This window comes from Pantherophis guttatus, chromosome 4, assembly GCF_059756535.1.
Source record: "Pantherophis guttatus breed Tessera chromosome 4, ASM5975653v1, whole genome shotgun sequence".
NCBI lineage: Eukaryota > Metazoa > Chordata > Lepidosauria > Squamata > Colubridae > Pantherophis > Pantherophis guttatus.
In genome coordinates this window covers 37373333-37392852 of record NC_142066.1, presented here as the reverse complement: position 1 = coordinate 37392852, position 19520 = coordinate 37373333, and the positions used below count along the sequence as shown (strand labels likewise).

General features: G+C 35.2%; 1 protein-coding gene and 1 pseudogene across 1 annotated transcript; both read left to right on the top strand.

The window, feature by feature from the left end:
- The first annotated feature begins 4261 nt into the window (after nucleotides 1-4261).
- LOC117669021 (olfactory receptor 14A16-like) lies at nucleotides 4262-10450 on the top strand (annotated as a pseudogene).
- A 5392-nt stretch (nucleotides 10451-15842) lies between these two features.
- On the top strand, nucleotides 15843-16793 carry LOC117668756 (olfactory receptor 14A16-like). Its single transcript, XM_034422818.1, has one exon. The coding sequence runs from the start codon at nucleotides 15843-15845 to the stop codon at nucleotides 16791-16793; it is 951 nt and encodes a 316-aa protein (XP_034278709.1).
- The last annotated feature ends 2727 nt before the right edge of the window (nucleotides 16794-19520 follow it).

Genomic DNA, 19520 nt, shown 5'->3' with positions numbered 1-19520 from the left:
AATATGTATTCTGTAAAAAATTAGCTCAGACACAGATCTCCTGAAATTAATATTAATCAGACTCCCAAATTCAAATATTGTGAAGGAACTTCCATTTCCTGGCTCTATCTGTATTTTGGAGGTAGGAGCAAAGTGCCTCAATCAAAAACCAGAGATTGATTGAATAGAACAAATTTGCATTGAACAATGTTGATCAACCTTACCATATTTAAGATTGTGGATTTCAACTCCCAGAATTCTTGAGACAGCAAGTTCTTCAACCAGAATCCACCAACCCAGGAGCTGAAATTAAGGAAGAACTTTCCCATCCTTGTAAAAATGGTCATATACTACAGTGTACCTTCAAACCTGACACTTGTTATGGATAAGGAAGTATAGAGCTAGGTAAGGTTGTAAAATTGGATGCCACTTACTTAACAGTTGCCTTGCTCAGCAATGGAAATTCTGGTCTCAATTTTGATCATAGGTCAAGTACTACTTGTAGATACAAGACAAAATCTAATCATAGGAGCATGGACAGGAAGGTAGTAGGAGAGATTGGATCCACTAAGCCTCAAATGCAAATAGCCAATTCTTGAATAAGCACCAAAATCAGATAAAGTCAGTATCAGATGTGTAGCAACACAGTCCCCTCCCCTCCCCAAAAGTCCCTAACTACACTTAGCATGTGGTGTGAAACTTGGTCTTTTCCCCAACATGTATGAACATAACCAGTTTTTCTATGATACAAATCATCCTGTGACATCTCTGATATGTTTGGAGGGATCAAATAGGTCACTGAACTGCCTCTCAATTCAACATCATCCCTCCCACTGTTCTCCAACCTGGTTATTCATAAAAGGGATAGGAAACCAATTAAACATCGCTTCCATTCTCTTCCATTGGTTTCTTTTCTTTTCTTTTCTCTTTTCCCTCCCCCCCTCCCAATTCATTTAACAGTTTAAGGTCTTTCTATATGCTCAGTTCTCATTGAAAGATTTAAAGTCTTCACTGAAACTTTCACCTCCCATTTTTTTTATCCTCTTTTAATCAAAAGATTTTGTCTGAGACTTATGAAAACACTGTTTAGCTTACAACCATATACAAAACTACACAGTTGTTCTGGGGTATATGAAGATGCACACCTAGCATCTATCCACAGCTAGATACTAGATTATGACATAATACAAACTGTCATGAATCATTTCCTGTTCTGTCATTTGACTGTGTTATATATTATCACTCAGCAAATGCTATCTCTGAGTATATGCCCAGGTTTTCAAGTGAAGGCATAACATTGGGAGCTTCATCCTTGTTGAAGATGTTGAGGATTCTGGTAGGGAAACAGCTCTGAAAAGATGACATAGTGGGTCACAGTTTATCTCCTAGACATTTAAAATTAAGTTTAATAACAGCAGTGGTCCAGGTCTATTCTTATTTGCTCAGAATGTCTTCTCTTATACCATTGGTCCTTTGCCTTCTTAGTGGGAAAGAGGAGGGCAGCAGGAATTTCACGTCTACATAAAGTATTGTGATGTCATCACCCACCCTGTATTCTCCTCCTGTAGGCCATAGAAGTATTCATGGAAATAAGGGTGACAAAAACTGGCATTCTTCTTTGAAGCTCACCAAGCTTATATTACATTTTCACTTTTAGTATTATTTTTGGCATCTAAATCAGGTGGCAGACAGCTTGGTGGATGTTTGTAAAACTCTGGTTACCAATCCCTAACTGAAAGGCAGATAAATTGTAGAATGAATGGAGAATACTAAGAAGACCTCGGTTCTGATAAAACATGGGAGGGGAGGATCTGAGATATCAATAGTTGAATTTCTTTTTTATATGAAGCTTTTCATTATTTGTAAATTTTATTAATACAGTTGTGATTTCATATGACTTCACAAACAAGGTGCTATATAAATGGTGAAGAGAGCAACTCGTTGGTTTACTTTACAGTTTGGCATTTGGGAACAAAGTGAAAATGTTTCCCACACACTGCATCAAAACCTATGTCTTGAAATTGTTTTGAAATGTTTGTGTCTGTTGTGGTATCAAAGAGAGAAAAAGTTTGAAAGACTCTTCATAGGGAACATTTATGGCTAAATAAATTGATTATTTTGGAGAGTTCAATACATCCATTGTTGTACCTCTTATTTAGTAGGATTTACATTTTTGAAATAATTTAAGGATTAATATTTATTGTTTAAATATGTTAAAGTTTTATGTTTTTATTGATTATAAGCCACCTAAAGTTACCTCTAGGGGAGATGGATGGCATATAAGTTAAACAAACAAAGTCAATTTCTGTAGGATTCAGATACATTTTTGTTCTAATGGGAAATGTAGGTTGTAGCTTCTAGAGACCATTTAATTGATGGAAATCACATGGGGAAACTAGTATGTCTCCCATGTGCTGAACTTGCTTGCCTACCAATTCCTGTAATTTGAATGATCCTTTAGAACAACTGTTGAACAGCCAGGGCATTTTATAATTTAAATTAGTTTTATAATTAAAAAAATAAGCAAATAAGTATTGTTCCTGCCCCAAAGAAACTAGTGGAATAGTTACAATAAAGAAAAAGATGATTAGCAAATTAAAATCCAAACAATCCAACTATTGGCCCCTAAAGACCAAACTAAAAAGAAGTGAATTTTTAAATTTATTTTATAAAGGCAGAGTGGTAGCCAAATGCAAATGCTTAATAAGTGACTTCTAAACTTTGGGAAATATGCAGGAAGATCCTCCCTCTGCATCAGTCTCAAAAAATAGTGCAAATTCTGGGTTTCTCCTACAGATTTCAACATCTATTGAAATGCCTTCACTTAGGTAGTCAGGCTCTAAGTACTTAAAAAGGCAATTCCTATTTGCCTTCCCTAAAAGCAAAGGGAAACATAGTCCAAGCTTTCTGGATAGCATCAGGTTGCCCACCCCCATCCAGAAGTTTTCACTTTTTTTAAAAAACTAAATATTTGGTATTTTTTTCTGACTGATAAAATCCTAGTAATAATCTCTAAGTAATAATAATCCTAATGTGATACCAATAATAGGTGATAGTATAGAGGATGAGAAAGATAATAATAATAATAATATAACCATACAACATTGGTAAATATACTTAGACAAAAACAATACAATGAAGATTGGTGTTCAGCAGAATGATGGCATGAGAGGAAAAAACTGTCCCTATGTCTAATTGTTTGGCACGCAATGCCCTATAGTGGCATTGAGGTGTGGATTTGAAACAGTTTACTTCCAGGATATAAGGAGTCTGTAGATATTTTCTCAGCCCCCTTTCTGACCCAATAAATATATAGGTCTTCAATGGAAAAAAAGGCTGGTTTCAATTGTTTTCTCTACAGTTCTAACTATCTGTTGGACTCTGTACCTGGAAGAAAGTTTAGATTATCAGAGTTGGAAGGACCTTGTAGGTCATCTAGTCCAACTCCCCACCCAAACAGGAGACCCTACACCATTTCTGGAAGTCCAACCTCTTCTTGAAAGCCTCCTGTGATGAAACCTGTTCTGTTTAGTTGCTGTACCAAACCAGACACTTATCAAAGTTCACATGACACACTCAGTAATTCCTCTGTAGAATTGTATCAACAGTTCCTGGGGCAGTCTAAACTTCCTAAACTGATGCAGGAAGAACATGTATGATGCATAATGTATGGTGTGTATCAGTTGTGGGTTGCTACCAGTTCATACTGGATCAGGTGAACCGGTAGTGGCGGGAGGCTCCGCCCACCCAAACGCACGAGCAAATTGTAGCGACAGGATTTGGAACCTGCCCCTGGTGTGTATGATGAGAACATAATGATACAGATAAAATCAATTATTTTATTGTTTTGTAATTTAGGTATTCAGTTCAGCATGATCATTATGATCATTCCCCAGGCAGTGACTTGAAGCATAATAGAAAACAAGGGCAATATAACTGTTATTTCTCTTAGTTCTTCATAGCAGAAAGTTAGAATCTATGAATGGTAGAAAAGTGCAGGTGTATTTGCATTGCCACTTTTTAATCATATTTCAAGACAGCAACATATCTGAACTGAAATGTATTTATTCACAAGTGTTGCCATTTCTTATGCCTAAGACAAATAAACTGAGATAAATATGGATTTGCTAAAAATAAATTAAAATATATATCTATCCAGGGTTTTTCCCCTTTATTTATAACCGTTATTAATATAGTATACAACTTTGTAATGCAAAATCTTCACATTATAGTAATTATTTTTAAATGGGTCTTTCAAATGCTTGAAATGATAATTATTTAAATGCTGGAAGGAACAGTTAAATATATGGCACAGAATTATCCTATTTCTGTAATGTCTTGTTTAATATAGTTTTGAAAGAGGAAGTAGGCTTAAAGGTGTTGGATTCGTACTGAATTCCACATTGAAAATATAGAATTTATCAAGAAATGAAGAACTCTGGATGCATTATAACTATCACCAACTGTATCAAGGATAATGTCCTTGAAAATGGCTGCTGTCAAATACACCCATATATACAGTAGCTTCAATAGAATATATATATATATATATATATATATATATATATATATATATATATATATATATATATATATATATATTTTCCGTAGGCTTTTATGTGCATATTCTTTCTAGCCAGGTTTTACCTACGTAAACTAGGTTGTTCTGCAGCCCTGGTTCTGTGAAATCTCATTCACAAGCTTCTGGGCTTTTTTTCCGTTGACAAACTGCAACTCTGTGTTGCTCTCTGGGAGACTCAGATAGCTATTTCTGCCTTTTAAGGCGTCGTCAGTGAGCCACACCCACTTCTCAGATATTCCCCCTGTAAAGGTACAATGTGTCTTTTTCTTTTTCGTAGGCTTTTATGTGCATATTCTTTCTAGCCAGGTTTTACCTACGTAAACAAGGTTGTTCTGCAGCCCTGGTTCTGTGAAATCTCATTCACAAGCTTCTGGGCTTTTTTTCCGTTGACAAACTGCAACTCTGTGTTGCTCTCTGGGAGACTCAGATAGCTATTTCTGCCTTTTAAGGCGTCGTCAGTGAGCCACACCCACTTCTCAGATATTCCCCCTGTAAAGGTACAATGTGTCTTTTTCTTTTTCGTAGGCTTTTATGTGCATATTCTTTCTAGCCAGGTTTTACCTACGTAAACAAGGTTGTTCTGCAGCCCTGGTTCTGTGAAATCTCATTCACAAGCTTCTGGGCTTTTTTTCCGTTGACAAACTGCAACTCTGTGTTGCTCTCTGGGAGACTCAGATAGCTATTTCTGCCTTTTAAGGCGTCGTCAGTGAGCCACACCCACTTCTCAGATATTCCCTCTGTAAAGGTACAATGTGTCTTTTTCTTTTTCGTAAGCTTTTATGTGCATATTCTTTCTAGCCAGGTTTTACCTACGTAAACTAGGTTGTTCTGCAGCCCTGGTTCTGTGAAATCTCATTCACAAACTTCTGGGCTTTTTTTCTGTTGACAAACTGCAACTCTGTGTTGCTCTCTGGGAGACTCAGATAGCTATTTCTGCCTTTTAAGGCGTCGTCACAGAACCAGGGCTGCAGAACAACCTAGTTTACGTAGGTAAAACCTGGCTAGAAAGAATATGCATATATATATGCATATATATATATATATATATATATATATATATATATATATATATATATATATACACATATACATACATACATACATACATACATACATACACACATACATACATACACACATACATACATACATACATACACACATACATACATACACACATACGTAAAATACCTGAATGATCCATTCATCAATCTGTCAGATCTAGAATCCTATGTTACATCACAATAGTCTTTCAGGAAGCCTTCAGTCATGGACATGACAGCAGCAGACTTGCTCTGCTGTTATTGTTCAACTCCTCATATTTTTCTTTCTTTGGGAAAACATGGAACAGGCTCTGTTAACTTTAAAGTTAAGATTTTCTTTTTAGAATATTACAAAATTACAAATGTTTAAAATTGTTCTTTCATGTATTTTTGCTACTTTTTCCCTCTATCTCAGATGAGACCCCAATGGGATCCCAATGAAACCCCATAATCCAATTGATAAGTGGCAATCATAAGCTTGAGCCAATTTTATTGAATTGCAGTGGGGACAGAATACAACATCCTATTCATTGAGAGAGTGGCAAGACTAAGCTTATATAGTGGTCTTTCTTATAGAAAATGGACAGGAGGACCCAAACCAGGAGTGAAATCTAAAAATGTTCACTACCGGTTCTGTGGGCGTGGCTTAATTAGTAGGCATGGCTTGGTGGTCAGGTTACTGGGTGGGCGTGGCCAAGTCGACATCACTTCATTGCCCTTTTTTAGTCTACAAAACACAACACAACACAACTGGCTCACCCATAATGTAAAAGCAGCTGTGCTAGACCCAAAATGGCCCCTGCAACAAGCGTGAACCTCACACAGCCACAAAAAGGCCAAAAAACCAACTTTCACACTTTACACACACAAAATTCCACATACAGCTTTGTGAGATTTTGTGTGTTTGTGTAGTTAGAGTAAAACACTACAGAAACATACAAAATCTCAGAAAGCTGCACAAATATTATTTTATTTTATTTTATTTTTATGTAAAAGCAGCTAAATTTAAAACTTCCTAAACTTTAAATGGGTAGGTCTAAAAAAAGAACAAATAAAAAAACCCCCAATTAACTATTTTCTTTAAAGCTCCCAAAAGGGAAAAAAAACTTACAGGCAGGCAGGCAGACAGATAGAGCTGCTCACCGATGAGCTTGATTGCAGGCAGGAAGATTCAGTTGCTTGCTGATGCAATGGATTGCAGGGATTACAGCAAGCGAAGCAAGGCAGGCGTTGCAACCAGTGGCTCAGGATTCAGTCTGAAGAGCAAAGGTGGAGGCTGGTGGGGGGAAGGGATTTTTGCTACCGGTTCTCCGAACTGCCCGCCGCCATCGTTACCTACTTGCCCGAGCTGGTCCGAACCGGGAGCATTTTACCCCTGACCCAACCCACATCCATACCAAGCTAGCATTTTTAGTTTTTGATTTGTTTAAACAGCAAGCCTTCAATAACTGGGCCATCAAAGCATCAAATTCCTATTCTCTGGTACATAGCCCCGAGTTTGCAGTTTTAGCCTCTTAGTAAGATATTTCTATTTTATTTTCAAGCATTAGGCTTAAACATTGAAGCCTTTTTCATGGCATTTCTGCTATACCAAACCATTATATTACTTAGTCTCCCCTTCCATAGATGATGTGGCAAATTATACACGTTTAAAATATGTTAGAGCTTCCTATGGGAATGTGGATTCTAATTAGGAATCCCTATGGCTAGGTGAATTGATGTAGATTTTTTTGTGAAGTTGAGTAGGGGACCAGTACACTGTGGGTCTTTTCAAAAACCTCATCTTCCTATTCTAGTAACTGGAAGTGTTTACGAGAACTTCCAAGATAGACCTCCAAAGAAGAAACAAAGCCATTTTACTTTACCACATGATGTTTGTGGTATACTTCACAGAGATATAGTATTTCACGAAGATATATTTCAAAGCTTATAAAACAACTGCATTCCATCAATTCTCTGGGGGGGGGTCTGTTTACTCAGGAACAGAAGGAAGAAACATGGACTACAAGCTTAATTATTCTTGCATACAGAAATATTTTGCTTTCATTGCAGAATTTTAATTTGAGGCCAGGAGAAAATATCAATCATTGGGTCTTTCAGAAGGAGGCCAGACAAGATGCTCATTTAATTCAGCTTTTTTCTTAAAGTACGATGAGGGAGAATAGATAGATAGCAAATGAAATCAATTCTTTTTTTGTTATGTAATATATACATTCACTTCAGCATGACAATTATGAGCATTCCCCAGGGAGTGATTTCATAAGGACAAAACAAAGGTGACATAATAGTACTTTTTAAAATTCTTTAAAGCAGAGTTAGAATCTATAAAATGTTAGCAAAACACAGATGTATTTGCATTATCACTTTTCAATCATATTTCAAGACAGTAAAAAACAGTGGTAAGTAGAACACTTAAGAGAACAATTTTCATGTGCAGATTTTTTAGCTAGGAAATGTTGCTTTTAGGAAGACTATAATGTATAATGCCATAAAAATCTATTTTTGGACTGGCCACAATTTTTGTCTAGGGTGATACAGTAATCTTTCTACTTTTCACAGATCTAACAATCAGCTTTACAACCTGAGATATGATTCAAAATGATTCAAATAAAGAAGTTATTTATCCCTGTTAAAAATATACATGATCTGAAATGTATTTGTTTGGTCTCAAGGACTGCCAAGAATAAATTGAAATAAATATAGATTTATTAAGAAAAATATATCAGCTTTATCACCACTTATAATATCATGAAAGAAACTATTTGTAAGTATTCTAAGGTAGTTCCATTTTTCACTTTTTACAAAACTTTTGTTTAAAAATGATCACATAACAATGAACAGATTATTGTATCAATATTTATTTAATGTGGCACTTGTTATATTGCTCTAGTAAGTCATTAAATTCTTTATTCTGCAATTGTATGCCTATTTACATCACGGTTGGCTTCACTGAATTCAGATATCAGACATATGCATGAAATCCAGGAGGACTATATCATACTATCCAATAAAATTGGTGTGTGTGTGTGTGTGTGTGTGTGTGTGTGTGTGTGTGAGAGAGAGAGAGAGAGAGAGAGAGAGAGAGAGAGAGAGAGAGAGAGAGAGAGAGAGAGAGAGAGAAGGAGGCACAGTTTAACTTAAGAAAATATAACTTTCAGTAGAAATGTGCAATATTTCACCTCCCCCACCCTGTATGAAACTGTAAATGTTTCCTGTTGAATAATAGTTACTTAAATAAATATTGAATTCCTTAATTATATAAATGAAATTGAAAATACATTCAGAAAAATGTTGAATGGTAAAACTTATATATTCATTTTCTATCTTGTTAGCAGCTTTTTAAAAATTAACATACAAATCAATATTATTCATTGTCCTGGGGAAAGTAGAGAAAGAAAGAGTAATATATATACATTTTTGCTATATACATAGTATTGTCCCTAGGAACAAAAAATCCTTTTAACAAACCAGCTATAATATATCAATCTTTTCATTGTTTCAGTTTTTTTCTTTGTTTCCTTCTTTCTTTTTTAGTATTATTATAGTCTCTTTCCCTAAGTGCCTCTTTTTGTTCAACGTAATCCACTCTAACAAACAGGAAATTGATATACTTTGTCATATATGATGCAGAGAAAAAAAACTAAATATTTTTAGATATATAATGGGCTATTTTACTTTTGAAGAATGAGTGACCCTGATACCAAACATTAAGAAAATTAGAATTTATTAGTATGCATATATCATTATTACTACAATATGAGTATTTCTGTACCTTCAGTTTCTCTACTAATTTCCTATGATATTCTTTCTATCCAGAAGAAGTCAGAGAAACTAAATGGCCAATGAATCCATTATAACAGAATTCCTTCTGATGGGATTTTCTGAAGAACATGATATGCAGATTTTGTATTTTGTAATCTTTCTCATCATTTACTTATTATCCTTAATGGGAAATGTCCTTCTACTTGTTGTTGTGATCCTGAATCACCACCTTCATGCTCCCATGTATTTCTTTTTGGTCAATTTGTCATTCTCTGATGTTTGCTTCATCTCAACTATGATTCCTAAGGCCATGGCTGCTTCTTTGACAAATAACAGGCAGATCTCCTATGTTGGATGTGCTGCTCAGGTCTTCTCAGTTTTCACCTTTGGAGGTTCTGAGCTTTCTTTGCTGACTGTCATGGCTTATGACCGTTACGTGGCCATTTGCCATCCTCTGCAATATACACTAATGATGAACTGGGATGCCTGTTTACAAATGTCAGCTGCTTCCTGGATAAGCAATTTGATCCATGCTCTGTTACACACCATTCTTACATTCAGGTTAAATTTCTGCAAATCCAATAGAATTGAACAATTTTTCTGTGACGTTCCTCATTTACAAAAGATTTCTTGTACTGATACAAGAATTAATCAAATTCTAATTTTGGTTGTAGCAATCATTGTAGATTCATTTTGTAGTGGACTCATCTTTATCTCCTATGGCTACATTTTCTTGGCTGTGGTAAAAATCCCTTCAGTTCAAGGCAGATCTAAAGCTTTCTCCACATGTACTCCCCACCTGACTGTCTTTTCTTTATTTTTAATCTCTACTCTTTTTGCATATATGCGGCCCCAAAGTCTTTCCTCCCAGACTTTGGATTTGCTCTCTGCTGTTCTCTACACAGTTTTGCCCCCAGTCCTCAACCCCCTCATTTATAGCTTCAGGAATAAGGACATCCAAAAGGCTGTTTGGAGAATGCTAAAAACATAGAAGTACAAGTTTTATCCAGATAGGTCTTTAGTCTTTGTTTATAAGCATTATTTGAATAGGAGAGAATGTTGCAATACAATACCTTTACATTAGAACAATCTTGGGTCTTCCAGATACTTAGAAATTGTAATCACCATCAAAATGAGAGAAGAATCAATTAAATGTATTATATAGAATTGTCCCAATTATAAAACATTTGTTCAATGTACTTTTGGGAAGATGCATTGGGCTTAAATGTGGGATTCATACTGGATTCAATAATAAAAATGTAGACTTTATCAAGAAATGAAAAATTTTGGATGCATTGTAACTATCATATTTTGAAATAGATTCTGTTTCAATGAAAAGACTTTATCATTCTGGCTTGAAATATTACACTGGTGTTAATAACTATGTTCCATCATGAATTTTCAGTGATAGTATGTTTGTTCTCTACTTCTGAATTGATTCTGTATTGACCTAATGCAAAGACTGATCAATATTTTTTCTAGGTCACCAAGATTAAATGTTGTACTAAAAGCTAATCTGCTTTTTTGTTTGATTTTTATTATTCCTTTTCTGAGAGGATAGGATTTTATCGCTTTTTTATTTTTTCTTTTAAAGCGACCAAAATATTTATTTATTTTTTTAAAAAAAGAGGAAATGATTTAGGTTGCTGGCTATTCAGGGGTGGGTTCTACTTCCCTTTACTACTGGTTTGCAACAGGATACAGTTGTGCTCATAAGCTTACATACCCTGGCAGAATTTATGATTTCTTGGTCATTTTTCAGAGAATATGAATGATAACACAAAAACTTTTCTTTCACTCATGGTTAGTGTTTGGCTGAAGCCATTTATTATCAATCAGCTGTGTTTACTCTTTTTCAATCATAATGACAAAAGAAAGTACCCAAATGACCCTGATCACAAATTTACATACACCAGTTCTTAATACTGTGTATTGCCCCCTTTAACATCAATGAGTTGAAGTTTTTTGTGGTATGTGTGGATGTCTCAGATGGTAAAGCTGCCCATTCTTCCTGGCAAAAAGCCTCCAGGTAAATTCTTGGGCTGTCTTGCATGAACTGCACATTTGAGATCTCCCCAAAATGGCTCAATGATATTGAGGTCAGGAGACTGAGACGACCACTCCAGAACCTTCACTTTATTGTGCTGTAGCCAATGACAGGTCGACTTGGCCTTGTGTTTAAAATCATTGTCATGTTGGAATATCCAAGTATGTCCCATGCACAGCTTCCGGGCTGATGAATGCAAATTGTCCTCCAGTATCTTTTGATAACATACTGCATTCATCATACCATCAATTCTGACTAAATTTCCTATGCCTTTGTAGCTCACACATCCCCAAAACATCAGCGAGCCACCTCCATGTTTCACAGTAGGAATGGTGTATTTTTCATAATAGGCCTTGTTGACTCCTCTCCAAATGTAGTGTTTATGGTTGTGGCCAAAAAGCTCAATTTTGGTCTCATCACTCTAAATGACTTTGTGCCAGAAGGTTTGAGGCTTGTCTCTGTGCTGTTTGGGGTATTGCAAGTGGGATACTTTGTGGCATTTGCGTAGTAGTGGTTTTCTTCTGGAGACTCGACCATGCAGCCCATCTTTCTTCCAGTGCCTCCTTATTGTGCATCTTGCAACAGCCACACCACATGTTTTCAGAGAGTCCTGTATTTCACCTGAAGTTATTTGTGGGTTTTTCTTTGCATCCCGAACAATTTTTCTGGTAGTTGTGGCTGAAAGTTTAGTTGGTCTACATGACCATGGTTTGGTTTCAACAGAACCCCTCATTTTCGACTTCTTGATTAGAGTTTGAACACTACTGATTGGCATTCTCAATTCCTTGGATATCTTTTTATATCCCTTTCCTGTTTTATACAGTTCAACTACCTTTTCCCGCAGATCCTTTGATAATTCTTTTGTTTTCCCTATGACTCAGAATCCAGAAACGTCATGCAGTACTGGATGAAGGATTCAAGGGTCTGTCAGGAGGCCAGAAACTCATTGACCTTTTATACACACACACTAATTACATGCAAACAAATCACAGGTGAGAATGATTACCTTTAATAGCCATTCACACCCCTTTGTGTCAGCCTGTGTGCATGTTATCAGGCCACAATCACCAGGGTATGTAAACTTTTGATCAGGGTCATTTGGGTAGTTTCTGTTGTCATTATGATTGAAAAAGAGTAAACACAGTTGATTGATAATAAATGGCTTCAGCCAAACACTAACCATGAGTGAAAGAAAGGTTTTTGTGTTATCATTTATATTCTCTGAAAAATGGTCAGGAAATCATAAATTCTGTCAGGGTACGTAAACTAAGTTCTGCATGGGATTACCCATTGTCCCCCAGGTGGCTTTCATACCTAAGGAGGTCTAGAATCCATAGTTTCCTAATTTCTAGCATAACATTTTCACTACTATAAAAAAATGGCTCTTAATTCAGGGACAAGCTCTCAGTGACAAGGTTATTCAATCCTAAAAGACAGTTTGCTTTCTACTTGCAAAGTCTGATTTTGACATTTATATAAATATCAAATGAAAATAACATTCATTCCATAAACATGTACCCATGTATTGAGCAACATATTAATAATTTGACCAGGATTGTAATCCTATTTCATAGGTGGTATTGATCTCAAGTTATACTGGTTTAATAAAATTTAAATAAGGGAATCCTGTTAAACTTTCAAAATTCTTTTAATATAATGTACAATAGTAACACAAAATTGCAATAATCCTTGTACTATCTTTTTTCTGGGCTGACTTTTTTTGCAGGACTGACAATATGTGCTTTTCTTTTCAATCATTCTGACCTTTTAGGGAGCCTTCCTAGCTCTTAGATAAGAGAGAAGAAAAATTGTTATTTCAGAGATAATGAAGGCTGAATGATTTGTACCCAATGGATTTAAGAAACATGTTTTAAGTTTTATTGTATTTGTATTTCTGTGTATTTGTGTACCTGTATAGCTATGGATTTTGTATGCAAGAAATAACATAAAGCTTTTCATAAGTTCATATTTATATTATTTTTAATAGACTCACAATGGAAGTGGGGTGGAAACTATCAACTGAAGTCTTCCTGCTGATAGGAGAGTTCGCAGGAAGCTCCTTTAGTCAGTCTCTCAAATTCAGGACAAGATCAGTATTTTAAAAAAAGAGACAGAAGAAGAGAGGGCTAATTGAGACATTAAAATGTACTACATAATGGCAGGTCAGAAGGTATAAAGAAGTTAAACTTTCTTTATTACATTGGGAATTGAGATTCCCATCAGAGAGATTCCTTAAAATGGAACAGAAAACAGATGACATAATTTCTCTCAACAAAGCAAAACATTCTACAATAGAGCATTTATATTTAAAAAGACTGGCAAAGCTTTCTTCTCAAAAAATTCAGAGGTAAGTGGAGCTCTCTTTGTTTGAACATAAAACATAGAATAACAGAGTTGAAAGTTCATCCATTCCATCTGTTAAAACATTGCCGAATAGCTTTTCTGGATTCAAGTTCAGGTAAATCTGAGGGATATGGGCAGTTAAGAAATAAGAAATATAAATAAGGTAACGGTTTCTGACTTTAGGGGATGATGCTCATCTCTGTTTCTTGGCTGAGGGAGCCAGCATTGTCCGAAGACACCTCTGTGGTCATGTAGCCAGCATGACATATGCCAAGGCATATAGAATGCTGTTACCTTCCCACTGAAGTGTATGTATGGGTAGGAGCTGTGGCGAGTAATGGGAGCTCACCGTATGATGTAGCACTCAGGTTTCAAACCTGGAATGTCAGCTTTCCAACTGAGAAGCTCAATGGCTTTAACTTCTGAGCCACTGTGCCCTTTGGATATATAAATAAATTAATAAAATTGAATTAAATAAGTAGTGGCAATATTGTAATGAGGAATAAATTAGTTATACTTTGACTCTAAATCATGTAATACTAATGAAAGGCCCTTCATGCAAATCTACAGCGGTTAATTAATACCTTGTTTGTATTAATAGAATATCTAATATCCTGGCTTTTCTTATTACTTGAATAAGTATATTAAAATCTGAAAATATCACAGTAATACATTTAATTAAAATGGACTAATTATTATCTGTACACTGCAAGCTATACTCACCTGTCTAACAGTCATCATATTAAATTCAATGAGGTTGACAGATGGGGTAAGCTTTTGGAGAATATATTGGTATCTAAAAAGCAGGAGTATTTGTAACTCTATGACTATCTATATATAAAAAAGATCAGTTCACAATTCTGTAACAGTTAACTTGAATTAAGTACCACTGATGCCAGCAAATTGGAAGGAAGGAAGGAAGTAAAGTAAAGTAAAGAAGCAGGGAGGGAGGGAGGGAGGGAGGGAGGGAGGGAGGGAGGGAGGGAAGGAAGGAAGGAAGGAAGGAAGGAAGGAAGGAAGGAAGGAAGGAAGGAAGGAAGGAAGGAAATTATTTATTGGATTTGGTGAACTACTAGAAAATATTCTTTGAAAGAATAATTTCTTCCTGTTAATTTTATCCCATTCTGTAAGATTTGGCTTTCTCTACAATTTTAGGTAAAAAGGAATTTAGCAGAATTATTTATCTTTCTTTATCAAAATTAACACAGGCTGTGTGAATAGCCATGCATCATTCTGTTCCAAATAGTACAATTCATTACTTCTGAAGTAAGCAATTTATAGTTGACAAGTTAAATTTATATTTAATTTTAAATAAGTGCTAAATAGGTATTAATAATAATACATAGTAAAATACCTCTATACATTTCCTTCCATTGCTAAATTTTATAATCTGTATTAATCAGTTTTTGTCTACAGTATTGCATAATAAGCAACCAATTCACCTTTCTGATAGGATGTCCTTATTAATTAAAAAAATTCAAATTATGCAATTTGTCATTTATTCTTCAGTTGCTTAATCTAATTATATGCATATTTTTTCACATCCTAGTATAGTGAAACTGATATCAAATAATACATTTTAAAATATTTTAATGCAGATTTAAAAAGCAGATTATTTTGAATACTGTACACAGATTTTTCTCCATAATTCCTTGAAGGCATTATTGCTTTACATCCACATCCTGAATATTTTATTTTAAACATTTTAGCATAATTTTGAGGAATGGACCATTTCAAATCTTATGCATAAGTTTCCACCATTTCCACTCAACCTATTACTGCTTTCCATCTGACACCTTGACATTGTGTAATATATATTTTTTTACTTTAGAATTCTTAATGACAAGCTGAGAATTTCTACAAAATTTTATATTACTATTACTTGTATTATGGGAAAAACAATTTCCACATATACGAAATGAGTAAGCATGTTTGATGTATCCATTAAACTTTTGAAATAAAACATTTTGACAATAATTTTAACTATATTCTGACAGTAAATAGATAATAGTGATCTGTAGTGAAAACTCATTTTTCCCTAATTTGTTTCCGTTACTAACTTTTTTTTCATCTGTTTTAGTCCAGAATGATTGAAAGAACTAGAACAGGCAACCAATCTTCTGTGAGAGAATTCCTTCTAATGGGATTTTCTGATGATCATGTTACTCAATGTTTGCATTTTGTCATGTTTCTATTCATTTATTTAGTAGCCATGGCTGGGAATTTACTCATAATTATTGTTGTGATTCTAAACCATCAACTTCACACTCCCATGTATTTCTTTTTGGTCAACCTGTCCTTAACTGATATTTGTTATATCACAACCACAGTCCCCAAATCAATGGCAGTTTCACTGACGGATAACAAAATAATTACTTTTCCTGGATGTATTGCTCAGGTGTTTTTAGTTATTACTAGTGCGTGTTCTGAGATTTTCTTGCTTACCATCATGGCTTATGACCGATATATAGCTATTTGCCATCCTCTGCAATATAGTCTCATGCTAAACTGGGACACCTTCAATCAAATGACAGTTACATCCTGGATCAGCTCCCTGCTCTATTCATCACTACAAACAGTCATCACTTTCCAATTAAACTTCTGTGGACCAAACACAATTGGGCAATTTTTCTGTGATATTCCACAATTGCAAAAGATTTCTTGCACAGATATAAAAGTTAATCAAATTTTGATTTGGATATTTGGATTAATTGTGGGTTCCTTTTGTGTGGGATTCATTTTTGCTTCTTATGGATACATCATATCTGCTGTGCTGAAGATTCCATCAGTTGAAGGCAGATACAAAGCCTTTTCGACTTGCAGTCCACACTTGACTGTTTTTTCTTTATTCATGTCTACAGCTTTCTTTTCATACCTAAGGCCAAAATCTCTTTCCTTTCCCATTATAGATTTGCTTTCTGCTGTTGCATATACTGTTTTGCCTCCCATTTTGAATCCCATCATTTATTGCCTCCGGAACAAGGACATTCAAGCAGCTGTGTTGAAAATAACATTAAAAATCAAACAAACTTTTTAGCCTGATTGAATCATCTTCAGTGTGACAAATACATTATTCTATTGAGGCCCCTCACATGTGTCTTCCTCCATTATTAGTGTCTAATATATAGGACAGTCTTTCAGCCTTTTGGTTTGTATATTGCAAGTATTTAGATGTAAATGAGGGGAAGAATACATTATTTAGGACATATCTGTGGCCATGTTATTGGCAGCCAAATATTGTACTGGGTCATTTGTTCTTATTTGTTTATAACTTACATTAATATAATATTTGTTCATACACACACACATACACATTTTTGTTTCTGTAGGATCAGGAGTACAATTTCTCAACACAGTAGTTTAATTTACTTTTATGGCATTATATATGTGTGTGTGTGTGTGTGTGTGTGTGCGCGCGTATAATTTGATTTATATGCCGCCCTTCTCCAGAGACTCAGGGCGGCTTACAATGCATTAAGCAATAGCCTTCATATTTATGTATATTTATACAAAGTCAGTTTATTGCCCCCACAATCCAGGTCCTCATTTTACTTACCTTAGAAAGGATGGAAGGCTGAGTCAACCTTGAGCCTGGTGAGATTTGAACTTGCAGTAATTGCAGGCAGCTGATGTTAATAATAGTGCTTTAGTCTGCTATGCCATTCATTTTAATACATACAATCAGAGTAAGGTAATTGGTTATATTAGATCACAGTCCTAAACCAATGCATTACAGCACTTCAATGTCTGCAAAAGACAATCACCTTTTAGGAAAATTAGTAATAGATGTTTATTCACCTGACTAAGGCAATATACAAAGGCTGTCTATAGATTTTATGAATAACATTTTTATATCTTGAGCAAGATAGAATCTTGAGTATTTATTCTTTTGTCTTTTCTGTCTTAATCAAATCCAGTTCTGGCCAAATATAATCAAATCCATATCTACTACTTTTAATCAATCTTATCAAATTTGAATGCTTAAACACTATTTGCTAAAAAGCAATTAAAATTTTAATATATCCACTGATGAGTGAAATAATACATAACTATGCTATAGTTACTGATAGAACTATGATATATGTTTCATTAAATGTAGAAGATAAGATACAAGTGTAAACATTTTCAATATGTTGTTCTTAGAATTTGAAGAAAAGTCTATCAACAAATACTTCATATCCTTCTACCAAAACCCCATGAAGTTTGTTCTTTACCATTACTTGGAATCAAAATTCCCTTTTGATCTTATTTATAGTGAAAGAGAAAACTAATATCTGATCTTTTTTTTTAAAAAAAATCTTATTTTGGAATGTATGAAGATTTTAGTCAAAACAGTTCTAAGTGATATAAAAAATGAACAATTACAACCAATACAATAATTACAGAAAAATAAAAAAATACAGTGTGTATAATGATAAATATTAGAATTCATATAATATTTGTGGAACCAGAAGTTCCACATCAGTTAAATGCCAAAGTCTTTCTTTGAGAATGAACCAGTTGCTGCAATTTGGAAGATCAAGAGAGTTGGATAGGGAAAGTTTCTTCAGAGAAAAGAAGTCTCCACAGGAAAGATCCAGATCTCCTTCATTCATTCTCTGTTCTTGGCTTTTCAGGCAAAATCTGTATGGAATAGGAAATCTCAAATATGCAAGCTTCTATATGACTAGGGCTTTATAGAGGACAGATTATTAAAGGTAAAGGTAAAGCTTCCCCTCACACATATGTGCTAGTTGTTCCCAACTCTAGGGGGTAGTGCTCATCTCCATTACAAAGCCAAACAGCCGGCGCTGTCCAAAGATGTCTCCGTGGTCATGTGGCCGGCATGACTAAATGTCAAAGACGGCAGAACACTGTTACCTTCCCACCAAAGGTGGTCCCTATTTTTCTACTTGCATTTTTTACATGCTTTGGAACTGCTAGGATGGCAGAAGCTGGGAGAAGTAATGGGAGCTCATTCCATTATGTGGCACTAGGGATTCGAACCGCTGAACTGCTGACCTTTTGATTGAAAAGCTCAGCATCTTAGCCATTGAGCCACCATGTCCCATTTACAGAGGACAAATTATTAGTTAATATTAATAGTTAATATTAGTTAATGTTAGCTCTCACAGCAACATTATAGTAATGAGGTTGCATAAATGGGTGCTGCACTCCTATTGTGGTCTTCAAGAGCACCCCCATATATAGCAAATTACAGTAATCAACATGGCAGAATAAGGCCATGAGTAACTATCATCAGCATCCTCTGTTCTATGCAAGTCTACAGCTGGCATAATAGTCGAAACTGGGAAAGACCATTCTGGCCATAGCACTTACCTGTTATATAGCAGGGAAAATGAATCTGTGTACATCACCAGATTGCTGGCCTGCTTTCCATGGTGGCACCCTTCACCACTGTGAATTGAAGATGGTATAGTTCCACAAATAGTTGTTTTTTGATTGAATACCTGTTGTTTTGTCTATGGAGATTCTTAGTCATCAAGGTCATGGTTGTCCCAAAGATGCTTTTTCAGGAGGCAGCTGGACTTTCTTGTTTTTTCTTTGAAAATATTTCACTTCTCATCCAAGAAGTTTCTTCAGCTCTGACTGGATGTGGATAATTGTTCCTGAGTACATTTGTCCTTGCACCCTGCAAACATGTGATTATCTTTTGCAATTTTCTATACTGTCTTCCTCTGTCCCAAGAAGGGATGGTAATAAGTTGCTCCTACCCATGCAAGAACAAAGTTGCAGTCCTTTTGTCTCTCCCATCTATACAAGA

Excerpts from the sequence above, each read along its gene's own strand:
- LOC117668756 (XM_034422818.1), top strand. The coding sequence starts at position 15,843 with ATGATTGAAAGAACTAGAACAGGCAACCAATCTTCTGTGAGAGAATTC.